General features: G+C 38.1%; 1 protein-coding gene across 2 annotated transcripts in view; it reads left to right on the top strand.

The window, feature by feature from the left end:
• Window positions 1–12,074, top strand: part of YEATS4 (YEATS domain containing 4) — a 23,369-nt gene extending 11,295 nt beyond the window's left edge. For both annotated transcript variants that reach the window (XM_011976605.1, XM_011976606.1), the window contains 2 exons: window positions 6–93; window positions 11,416–12,074. In XM_011976605.1, coding sequence (XP_011831995.1) covers window positions 6–93; window positions 11,416–11,585 — 258 coding nt within the window. In that variant the 3' untranslated portion in view covers window positions 11,586–12,074. The remainder of the gene's footprint in view (window positions 1–5; window positions 94–11,415) is intronic.
• Window positions 12,075–12,577: the final 503 nt, after the last annotated feature.

Below are 12,577 nucleotides of genomic sequence, written 5' to 3' on the forward strand. Positions count from 1 at the left end.
ATTAGATATTTCAAGACCCAACAGCAATGATGCAACAATTATTGACAACATCTCGTCAGCTAACATTAGGAGCCTATAAGCATGAAACAGAATGTAAGTGCCATGCATTCCTAATTCTGAAAAATAATGTATTCTGTAATGGTGAAAGGGTTGTATGATTAGTGCCTTTTAAACTTAAAAAAAAATGATATAGGTAAGTTTTTTAGGTGTTAAAAAACAGTTTGTATTACAGTAGAACATGTAAGAAGGATGTTTTAAATTGTTCCTAAGTAGGACTACTTTCAAGAAGGGTGAAAGACAGCCTCTCACATTCTTTGAGGTACTGTTTGTCTGTTTTATTCCCTAATTACATTTAAGTATAGTTTTTCATTAGTCTTGCTTAGCCTATCATTTTCTGTTGACTAATCTTTGCTAACAAAATCCGTGTGACGGACCTTGCAGAGCGTAATTATACTTTTATGTACTGTGAGCTAGTTTATCTTGTATTTTTGCCGATGTCATTTTACACAGTTTTAGATTAATGCTCAAGTATTGACTACCTGAATGCCACATTGATAATCGGTCATGTTGTATTTTCTCTCTAAGCTGATATGGTCTCAGAATCCTGTACACATTAATCCGTGCGTCTATTCTCAGTCATTTGCAATTAGCATTTAATATGAAATCTATTTGCCATCCTTGTGTTAACATTTATGTCACTGTTCAGTCATTTCATTGATCATTCATTCATTACAATATATAGTGAGTACCAGTTACATGCCAAGCATTGTTCTAGGTGCTAGGTGCTGAGGTTAGAGCAGTGTCCGAATCAGACAAAAAGCCCTGTCCTCATGGGCCCTACATTCTAGTGGGAGGAAAACAGGCATTAAATAAACAGAACAAGGAAGTATAAGGTAGTGATTAGGTGCTACGGAGACAAAGTGGGGCAGGGAGCATCTTTGGTGGGAGGAGGTGGTTGGAGTTTTGGATACTAATACCAAAATATCAGTCAGGAAATGCTTTCTGAGCATTTGGAGACCTAAAGGAGTAAAGGAGTGATCTAAGGGAAAGATGTTATATGTAGAGGGAGCAGTGAGGACGAAGGCCCTCAGGTAAGTAAATGGCTGAAAAACAGCAAGAAGTCCAGTGTGACTAGAGTAGAGTGAACAAGAGGACAAGGAGTGGGAGATGAGATCAGAGAGGTTAACAGGGGACTAGGTCATGTAGGGACTTGTGGGTAACTATGAGGACTTCAGATTATTAAACTGAGATGTGAAGTCATTTTTGAGTTTTGAGCAAAGGAATGACATCAGATTTAACTTCTTTAAAATGTTTAATTTTTTGGGTATATAGTAGGTGTATATATTTGCTGGGTACATGGGATATTTTGATACGGGCATACAGTGTCTAAAGATTATATCCAGGAAATGAGATATCCATCACCTCAAGCATTTACCCTTTTTGTTACAAATAATCCAAATATACTCTTTTAGTTACTTTTAAATGTACAATTACATTATTATTGACTATAGTCATCCTGTTGTGCTATCAAATACTTAATCTTATTCATTCTTTATATTTTTTGTACCAGTAGCCATCCTTCACCCACCTACCCACTATGCTTCCCAGCCTCTGGTAACTGTCATTCTACTCTGTTTTCTCTATCTCATGAGTTCAGTTTTTGTTTGTTTTTTGAGACAGAGCCTCGCTCTGTTGGCCTGGCTGGAGTGCAGTGGCACGATCTCGGCTCACTGCAACCTCTGTCTCCCAGGCTCAAGTGATTCTTCTGCCTCAGCCTCCCGAGTAGCTGGGATTACAGGCGTATACCATCACGCCTGGGTAATTTTTTTTTTTTTATTTTTAGTAGAGACAGGGTTTCACTATGTTGGCCAAGCTGGTCTCGAACTCCTGACCTCAGGTAATCCACCCACCTCAGCCTCCCAGAGTGCTGGGATTACAGGCATGAGCCACTGTGCCCAGCCTAGTTGTTTTAATTTTTAGCTCCCACAAATAAATGAGAATATATGATGTTTATCTTTCTGTCCCTGGCTTACTTCACTTAACATAATGACTTTCAGTTCCATCCATGTTGTTTGGAATGATAGGATTTCATTCCTTTTTTATAGCTGAATAGTACTCTATTGTGTATATGTACCATATTTTCTTTATCGATTCATCTGTTGATGGACACTTGGGTTGCTTTCAAATCTTGGCTCTTTTGAATAGTGCTGCGATAAACATAAACATGGAAGTGCAGATATCTTTTTGATATACTGACTTATTTTCTTTTGGATATATACCTAGCAGTGGGATTGCTGGATCATATAGCTCTATTTTTAGTTTTTTGAGGAACCTCCAAACTGTTGACCATATTGGTTTTACTAATTTACATTCCTACCAACAGTGTATAAGGATTCCCTTTTCTCTGCATCCTTGCTATTTGTTATTGCCTATCTTTTTGATAAAAGCCATTTTAACAGGCATGAGATGACATCTCATTGTAGTTTTAATTTGCATTTTTCTGATGATCAGTGATGTTGAGCACTTTTTCATATACCTGTTTGCCATTTGTATGTCATCTTTTGATAAATGTCTATTCAGATCTTTTTCCCATTTTAAAATCAGATTCTTAAGGAGTTGTTTGAGCTCCTTATATATTCTGATTATTAATTCTTTGACAGATGGGTAGTTTGCAGATATTTTCTCCCATTCTGTGTGTTGTCTCTTCACTTTGTTGATTGTTTCCTTTGTGGTACAGAAGTTTTTTAACTTGATGTGATCCCGTTAATCCATTTTTGCCTTGGTTGCCTGTGTTTATAGGGTATTACACAAGAAATCTTCGCCCAGTCCAATGTCCTAGAGAGTTTCCCCAGTGTTTTCTTTAGTAGTTTAATAGTTTGAAATCTTAGTCTTTAATCCATTTTAATTTGATTTTTGTATATGGCAAGAGATAGGAGTCTAGTTTCATTCTTCTGCATATGGATATCCAGATTTCCTGGCACCATTTATTGAAGAGACCATTTTTTCCCCCAAGTGTATGTTCTTGGCACCTTTGTCAAAAATGAGTTCCCTGTAGGTGTGTGGATTTGTTTCTGGGTTCTCTAGTCTGTTCTGTTGGCTTATGTGTCTCTTTTTCTGCAAGTACCATGCTATTATGGTTACTGTAGTTCTGTAATGTAATTTGAAGTTGGGTGATTCCTCCAGTTTTATTCTTTTTGCTGAGGATAACTTTGGCTATTCTGGATCTTTTGTGGTTCCACATAAATTTTAGGGTTTTTTTTTTTTCTATTTCTGTGGAGAATGTCATTTGTATTTTGATAGGGATTGCATTGAATCTGTAGATTGCTTTGGGAACCAGGACTGGTTCCTTCTCTTCAAGGCACTGGGTTCTCTTCTGGCCCAGGGTGTGTCTGGAAATGTCTGGGAGCTAAGGCCTGGGGCCTCACAACTCTGCCCAATGCCCTGTCCTACTATGGCTGAGCTGCTATCCAAGTTGCAAGACAAAGTCATCTTTTCACTTTCCTCTCCTCAGGTGGAAGGGAGAGGATCTCTTTGAGAGCCATGAGCTGTGTTGCCTGGGGCTGGGGGAGGAGTGGTGCAAGCACCCTTAGCTGCCCCAGCTGGTGTCTCACTAAGCCAGGTATCCCCCAAGTCTACTGGTGTCAAGCACAGCACTCGCCTTGCCTAAGAGTTGCAGTCCTTGTGGCCTAGATGGCCTTTCAAGTTTATTTAGGACCCCAGAGCACTTTATCCCAAGGGGGTGAGGCTTGAGGCTTGCCAGAACTCAAGTTTTGACCACAGGGATGGGCAGTTCTCTGGATAGGGCGTGTAAATACTCTTTCTGTGGGCGCTGGCTGAGTTCTGCCCAGTGTTGGGAGCACTGTGTTCTAATGCAAAGTCCCCCAATCACTGTGCTCTCCCTCTCTTAAGTGCACAGATTCTCTCTTTGCACTGTGCAGCCGCTGCTGGGGGGGTGAGGGAGGGGTGGTGTTGGAAATTCAGTACTGTGTTTCCTATCCTCTTCGGCACCTCTTTCAGTGATATGAAGATAAAACCAGGTACTGTGATCGTTCATCTGATTTTTCCTTCTTATCAAGGTGCTCTTTTGTGTAGATATGTGTCAAATTTGGTATTCCTGTTGGGAGGACAATTGGTAGAGGCTTCTGTTCCACCATCTTGCTCCACTTCCTCCCCAAACTAACATCACCCTGGTTCTGCAAAGCAGATGTAATAGAAGGAGAAGTCGTAGTGTGGAGGCTGTCCCAATAATTCAGATTTGGTAGAATGGTGGCTTGGACCAGAGTGATAGCAATGGGAGAAGACATTAGATTTTGGACCTGTTTTGAAAATAGGTACAGTAGGATTTGCTGATCCTTTGAATAATGAGGTATTGGAGAAAGACAAGCAAAGGATGACTTACATGGTTTTGGGCCTGAGGAACTCCAAAAAAGTCATTGCTTTTTACACAGATGGTTTTGCGATTCAGAGTACAACTTTGACTGGCCAGGTGTGATGGCTCATGCCTATAATCACAGCACTTTATGGGGGCCAGCGTGAGAGGATTGCCTGAGCCCAGGACTTCAAGACTAGCCTGAGCAATGTAGCAAAACCCCATCTCTACAAAAAATTTTTTAAAAATCTTCTGAGTGTGGTGGCACATTCCTGTAGCACCAGCTACTCAGGAGGCTGAGGTGGGAGGATTACTTGAGCCCAGGAGGGCAAGGCTTTAATGAGCTGTTATCATGCCACTGCATGCCAGACTGAGCAATACAGCAAGATTCTGTCTCAAAAAAAAAAAGTGCAAGTTTGGACATGATGGGTGTGGGATGCCTGTAAGACATGTAAGTTGAGATGTTGAGAAGGATGTTGCACACTGGCATTCAAAGAGAGGAGAGGTCTAGGCTGGAGACGTAAATTTGAAAGTTAATAGAATTGTAAATTATGAGACCAAATGGTATCATCAAAGGAGTAAGTAAAGATAGAAAAGAGGTCCAAAGACTGAGAGACATGGGCACTCCAAAATTTAAAAATTGAGGAGATAACCAGCAAAGGGAATGAAGAACAAACAGCGAATATGGAGGGAGAAAAACTAGGTGCATGTAATGTCCTCAAAGCCGAATGAGAAAAGTATATCAAGAACTAGAGAGTGTCTAATACTGCTGGTAGGTCAATTAAGATGAGGGCCCAGTAATTGGATAGAGTAAGATGGAGCTCCTTGATGATCTTAACAGGAGCACTGTAAGAAGAATAGTAAGGTCAGAAGATCAGTTGAAGTGGGTAAGAGAATATCAGATGAGATAAATTGGAGACAGACACTATAGACAACTCTGTCTTGAAGCCTGGCTGTAAAGGGGAGCAGAAGTCTTTGAAGCAGTAGCCAAAGCAAGATACGGGGTCAAGAGGGTATTGTTTTCAGGGGGAAATAAACCAGTATATTTGTAGGCTGAAAGGGAGTGATCCAATAAAAGAAGAGGTGGAGGGATGGTAATGAAGTGGGGAGGGAATTGCTGTTTAACAATTAGTGGTTATAGCAGTGTTTTGTTTATATTTTCATAAAACACTTGGTTAGGACTTGAAAGATCTGGGTACTATTTATAATTTTGCAACTTGGGTAGTCATTGAAAATTTGTATGCTTTAATTTCTATATCTGCAAAAAATGTTATGAACATAAAAACAGTTAAGTATATGATCACTTTGAAAAGGTAAAAAGCACTAGTGTGCTTCATTATTGATCACTCTCTTCTTTCTCTCATACCATGAAATGTGCCCATTCATGGTGGAAAATTCTCTTTCAAAATTTAAGTGCTCACATTTTTCTGTTTTTGACAAAACTATTATTTATTTATGTATAACAAGTAGGTATAAATAATGTATTTTGTGAAAAGGCTGTAAATCTGTTTCGATGTGTTAAATCTTATGTATGGAGCTGTATAACCTTGGGAGGTTTTTATCAATAACATTTTCTGTATGATCTTTAGTTCATTTTCTTAATAGTACCAAATCAATAAGGGAGAAAAGTCTAATTCCATAAATGGTGTTGGCATAATTGGTGAGCTTTTGGGAGGAAAACTTAATTTTGATCATCACTTTATAGTACTTACCAAAACAAATTCCAGTTTCGTTAAAGATATTTAAATGTTTTTTGAAAATCAGTCAGCCTGTTTTTCGAAAAATTAGATTACTGGCTATCCTGGCTAGGGAGGACTTTCTAAATTTAAAGTGTTAGGAAAAATCACATTAAAAGAAGGATAGACTTTATTAGATATATTTAATTTCTACATTTCAAAAAGGCAAAGAAGAAAAGTTTGCAGAAAATATGGCAAAGAATTAATTTTTTTAATGCTAAAATTGATAAATGGAAAAACATGTTAAACCTCAGTAGATAAATGGGCGGAAGATATGGACAGACAGACAGAATAAGAGATCACCAGTAAATAAAATGATAAAATATTTGGCCCTGCTAATAACTTTAAGAATGCAAACCAAACAGTAATGAATGACTACATTTGTCCTATCAAATTAGCAAAAGGATTTTTTTTCCCCCTAGAGACAGGGTCTCACTCTGTCACTCAGGCTGGGTTGCAGTGGCGTGATCATAGCTCACTGCAGCCTCAAACTCGTGGGCTCACATGATCGTCCTGCCTTGGCTCCCCAAGCAGTAGCTAGGACTACAGTTATGTGTCACCACATCTGGCAATTTTTTTTTTTTTTTTTGTAGAGGCAGGGTTCTCCCACCTCAGCCTCCCAAAGTACTGACATTACAGGCACGAATCACCGTGCCAGCCAGGAATTTTTAATAGTTGTACCGATTAAGAATATGGTAAACTTTGCATTCTCATGAATTGTTTTGTGAGTATAAATTTAGCTTTTTAGGAAAGCTATCTGGGAATGTTAATCAAAGGTCTAAAAAATGTATGTATAGTTTTAACAATTTGAGGGCATATGATAGTCAATATTTAGTAATAATAAAATATCAGACTTACTCAGTGCTTACTATTTGTACTCTTCTAAGTCTATGTATATATAAACTCACTTAATTCTATAACAACTTTATTAGGTAATATTTAGAAAAGGAAACCAAGGTACAAGGAGGTTAAGAAACTTGCCCAGGGTCACACAGCTAGTTAGTAGTAGAATCAGAACTTGATCCCCGGCAGTCCTCAGAACTTAGGCTCCAAAAATTTAATAGTATTTTTATAGAGAATATTTATTATGGAGTATATTGGAAGTTTATTTAAGCACTAATGATCTAGCTTTTTAGTTACTTCTTCAAGAAGTAATAAAAATGATAGTGAACATTTACTGAGAGTTTACTATGTACCTGTCAAGCACTTTCCCTTTCTTAACTTGTTGAATACTCTAAATAATCCTAGGAGGGCGATACTATGACTAGCACCATTTTGTAGGTAAAGACTCTAGAAAGATTTGATAACTTGCCCAAAATTACCCAGTAGAGCCTGCCTTTTAAACCCCAAATCTGTCCGCTTAATTAATAAGTTGTAAAAAGCCTGATAGTCTGTCTCCTAACCAGTAATTTGAACTGACTTTGTAAAAGTAGTAATTCTTTGGATTTGTTTTCTCGAAATTGAGACTTCATTGGGAAATTAAAAACAGAAACTTTTCTTTTTTTGTGTAAGCATTTAACACATAGGAAGCAGAACACTGGAACAAGCTAAAAGAAGTTTTAAAATGTTTTCCCCCAGGATCTCATTGCTAACTAACTCATGTCTTCTTCCAAACATCTAGTGCCCTTCGCAGTCTTACAAGTTGTCAAAAATAAAAGTATCATGAATCAAACAACATGAATCTATGTTACATCTACAATGAATGCCGTCCTTCTGACAATTGAGTTAATCAGGTCTCCCTGGCTAGTTTTAAAACTACCACTTATAGCTATACAGGACTCCTTGTTTTTATGCTGCTTCCTGGGCCTGTATGCCCACTTCATTTACCTAACTCCTTTCTCATTGTTTAAAATTTAGTTTAGGTGTTACTACTACCAAGCAGCCCCCCTTCATAAAACTCACCCTTTCGACTTGATTTGAATCCCATCTACTCTTGTTGTTCCCTATGATTACCTCATGACATTAGTGCATTTTTTTCTTACCTGTTTCCTGCCTCTGTAGCCCAGCATCTAACAAAGCGCATATCATTCAGTGTGTTTTTTAAATTGATGTGGGGAGAGAAGGTACAGGGGAATACAAATTTCTGCATAGTAAAAAGCACTGGGAACAAACTCTAAAGACTGACAAGCCATAGAAAATGTACTCATGTCACACATGACTAGTTTCTTAACATACTGTAGTCCCCCTTTATCTGGAGAGGACACGTTCCAAGAACCCCAGTGGATGCCTGAAACTGCAGATAGTACCAAGCCCTATATACTGTTTTTTCCTATACATATATACCTATGATAAAGTTTAATTTATAAATTAGGCACAATAAAAGATTAACAATGATAATAAAATAGAATTATAACAATGAACTCTAATAACAGTTATGTAAATGTGTGCTCTTCCCCCACCCCACCCCCCAAAAAATCTTATTCTACTGTACTCACCTGTTTTCAGACCGCTGTTGACAGTGGGTGACTGTAAGCATGGAAAATGAAACCATGGATGAGGGGGGACTACTGTATAAAGCTGTATATAGCTCTTATGAATCAATAAGAAAGGCCAATAACCCAATAGGAAAATGAGCAAAGGGAAAACAGATCATTTGTAGAAAGGGAGAAATGTCTCAAACATTATAAAAAAGGTGAGTCAGCCCCAGTAGTAATAAGATGAATGCAAATTAAGACTACACTGAAATACTGTTTTTAACCTTTCAGGTTAGGTAAGACCAAAAAGTTGATGCAGTAGGGAAACAGACACAATGCTAATGGGATTATAAATTGGTAGATCCTTTTGAGTTGCTTAACATTCTTCCAGAATTACAAGTACATATATATTCTTTTCTAGGAATTTATCCTACAAATATACTAAAATGATTATTCACAGCATACACATTATTGCATTTTTTGTAAAAGAAAAAATGGAGATACTCTGAATGTACATCAATAGGGGGCAGACTAAATGAATTTTGTATATCCATTCAATTAGGTCCTCTGTAGTCATTAAAAAGAATAAGACAGCTCTGTGTTATAGGATGAGCTTCCACGTATAATGTTAAGTGAAACAGCAAGGTGCAAAACAGTGTGTATAGAATGATACCACTTGTGTTGGGAAGAAGAAGAAACTGCACTTGGGTATATGCTTTGTATATCAGCAGACTATTTCTGGGAAGATATCAGAGAACCCAACAGTGATTATTTCTGGGAAGATATCAGAGAACCCAACAGTGATTATCTCTGGGAAGAAGCACTGATTGATCATGGCAGGCTGGGGAACAAGTGTAGTAGAAGGGCATATTTTTTCACTATCTACTGTTTTTAACCTTTTAATTTGTAATCTTGTATGTACTACCTATGTATAAATACAGTTTTTAAAAGAATGAAAAGAATTACGAAGTAAAATATGAATTGTTTTGGCAGTCACTAAAAGCAAGTCGCTAGCAATGAGCAAAATAAAGAGAGAACTCATTAATATTTATTGCATGTTTTTTATGTGTTAGATGCTTTACATATAATTACTTCATGTAATCCTTGTAAATCCTCTGAGAAATACCTAGTTTTAACTGTATCATATAGACAAAGAGATTGATGGAGCCTTAGAAATGTCAGTATTCAGCTAATAAGGGAGCAAGGGTTTATTTGAACTCAGGTCTTTTCTGATTCCATAGTTGGGTTTTTTCCCACCAAAATATAAGTATACTTTAATAGCGAGCAGCAGCAGTTACCAAAAATGTCCACAAGATGGAAATGTTAGACACAAGAAGATATTTTTCTTTGTAAAACATCATGCTACATATCCAAGTGGCATATTTAAATAGATGTGTCCTGTTTTGCAGTAATGTTTCTTTAGTACTTTGTCCTGGATAGTTTCAAATATCATTTAATGTTTCTCTGTTCTCATAACAATAGTTGATAGGGCTTTTTCTGTACCAGGCAGTATTCTGGGTACTTTGCATAAATTAATTCATTAAGTCTTCTTAACAGGTTGGGTGTGGTGGCTCACACATGTAATCCCAGCTGCTTGGGAGGCTGAGGTGGGAGGATCACTTGAACCCAGGAGTCAGAGTTTGCAGTGAGCCAAGATCACACCACTGCACTCCAGCCTGGGTGACAGAGTAAGATCCTGTCTCAAAAATTTTCTCAACAAATAATATTATGAAGTATTTGCCATTATCATTTCTGTTTCATAAGTGAGGAACATAGGTGAAGTAGCTTACAGTGTCACAACTCGTAAGTTGCAGAGCTGGGATTCAGCTTTTAGCAGTTATTCCTACCTATTTGAAAAAAAAAAGGTATTTGCTTGTTTTGATAGTGTGATTTTGTTTATAAAAGTCTCACCTGGGCCAGGTGCAGTGGCTCACGCCTGTAACCCTGCACTTTGGAAGGCCAAGGAGGGTGGATTGCCTGAACTCAGGAGTTCGCAATCAGCCTGGGCAACATGGTAAAACCCCTTCTCTACTGAAATACAAAAAATTAGCCGGGCGTGGCAGCATGCACCTGTAGTCCCAACTACTCGGGAGGCTGAGGCAGGAGAATTGCTTGAACCTTGGAGGCAGAGGTTGCAGTGAGCCGAGATCGTGCCACTGCACTCCAGCCTGGGCGACAGAGCGAGACTCCATCTCAAAAAAAAAAAAAAAAGTTTCACCTGTATATAAATTTAAGAATACGTGTAGTTAGCACTTCTCTCCTCCCCCCCGGCCACCTCCTTTAAGACAGACTCTCACTCTGTCGCCCAGACTGGAGTGCACTAGCAACATCTTAGCTCACTGCAACCTCTGCCTCCCAAGTTCAAGTGATTCTCATGCCTCAGCCACCAGAGTAGCTGGGATTACAGGTGTGCACCACCACGCCCTGCTAATTTTGTATTTTTGGTAAAGACAAGATTTTGCCATGTTGGCCAGATTGGTTTCGAACTCCTGGCCTCAAGTGATCCACCTGCCTTAGCCTCCCAAAGTACTAAGATTACAGGCATAAGCCACTGTACCCAGTCACCTCTTATTAGCTGATATATCTTGGGTTTGTGTGCCCCCTTATTTCAATCTTAGTATGTGTATGGAAAAAAGGACATTATGTCTTAAAACTTTAACTGTGAGTTGGTGATCAGAATTTCATTTTTAGTTGTAGTAAACATCTTAGATCCTCTCTTGGGAATTCAGACATTCTTCCCCTACCCCAACCTACACCCATGTTTAATGTTGTAATTCTTAAGTTATCCATATTTCATCATGGAAACATTGTCGCCAGGAAATGCCATATTTATTACCCTATCATATATCTTAAACATGTGAGAAAAATACTTTAGTAAAATATTTGTTTTCTTTAGTTGCAGAGCTTGAAGTGAAAACCAGAGAAAAATTAGAAGCTGCTAAGAAAAAAACAAGCTTTGAGATTGCAGAGCTTAAGGAGAGATTAAAAGCAAGTCGTGAAACTATAAATTGTTTAAAAAATGAAATCAGAAAACTTGAAGAAGATGACCAAGCAAAAGACATATAAACAGTTCTCATGAGAACTTGGTAGTAAGCTAAACTGAAAATAAGGTGGGCTTCACTGGAGAAATGGACTTACTGCAAATGCTATGACGTTTCTTAGAGGAACTTCATATATAGCTGTTGACCATGAATTTCTCAGCAATAGAAATTTGTACTATTTAAGCAATCTTTAATGGGAAGTACATGTGTAAGAATGGATGCATATACATTTTTACCATTTTACCAACCCATTTTAAGGAAATTCTATGATATTAAGCGCAATTTTAAAAAATGTTTATTGTAGTATATGTATAGCTTATTACCGTTTTGACAGGCATCAGCATTTCATTATAAAGTATTACTTGTACAAATTTTGTACTTCTCTAGTAGTTAGAATTAGTGATAAACTTAATGTATATATTTAATTTCTTCAAGTTCTTACCTGCCCCCATCCTATCTTTTTTCTATATGATGTGTCCAGTAAGTAGTCAATAAATGTAGTTTATTGATCCTATTTCTCCCTCCTGATTTGTTTCTTCCTCTTTGAAGACTTTCTGGAACACCCTCAATACAATTAAAGTATCTTTATAGTATTGTGACCTCACATCTCTTATTGGCACTCATTGTCGCATATAGAAGCTCTTTGATGGTAAAGATTATATCGTAAGTTTTGTTCTGCCTATCACAGTGTCATTATTCTTCACATACAAATGTATTAATTCTTAGGGGCCAGGCACGGTGGCTCACGCCTGTAATACCAGCACTTTGGGAGTCCAAGGTGGGTGGATCACCTGAGGTCAGGAGTTCGAGACCAGCCTGGCCAACATGGTATAACCCCATCTCTACTAAAAATACAAAAATTAGCCGGGCATGATGGTACATGCCTGTAATCCCAACTACTTGGGAGGCTGAGGCAGGAGAATTGCTTGAACTCAGGAGGCAGAGGTTGCAATGAGCCGAGATCACGCCACTGCACTCTAGCCTGGGTAGCAGAATGAGACTTCATCTCAAACAAAC

Source organism: Mandrillus leucophaeus, unplaced genomic scaffold (assembly GCF_000951045.1).
Source record: "Mandrillus leucophaeus isolate KB7577 unplaced genomic scaffold, Mleu.le_1.0 Scaffold169, whole genome shotgun sequence".
Lineage (NCBI taxonomy): Eukaryota > Metazoa > Chordata > Mammalia > Primates > Cercopithecidae > Mandrillus > Mandrillus leucophaeus.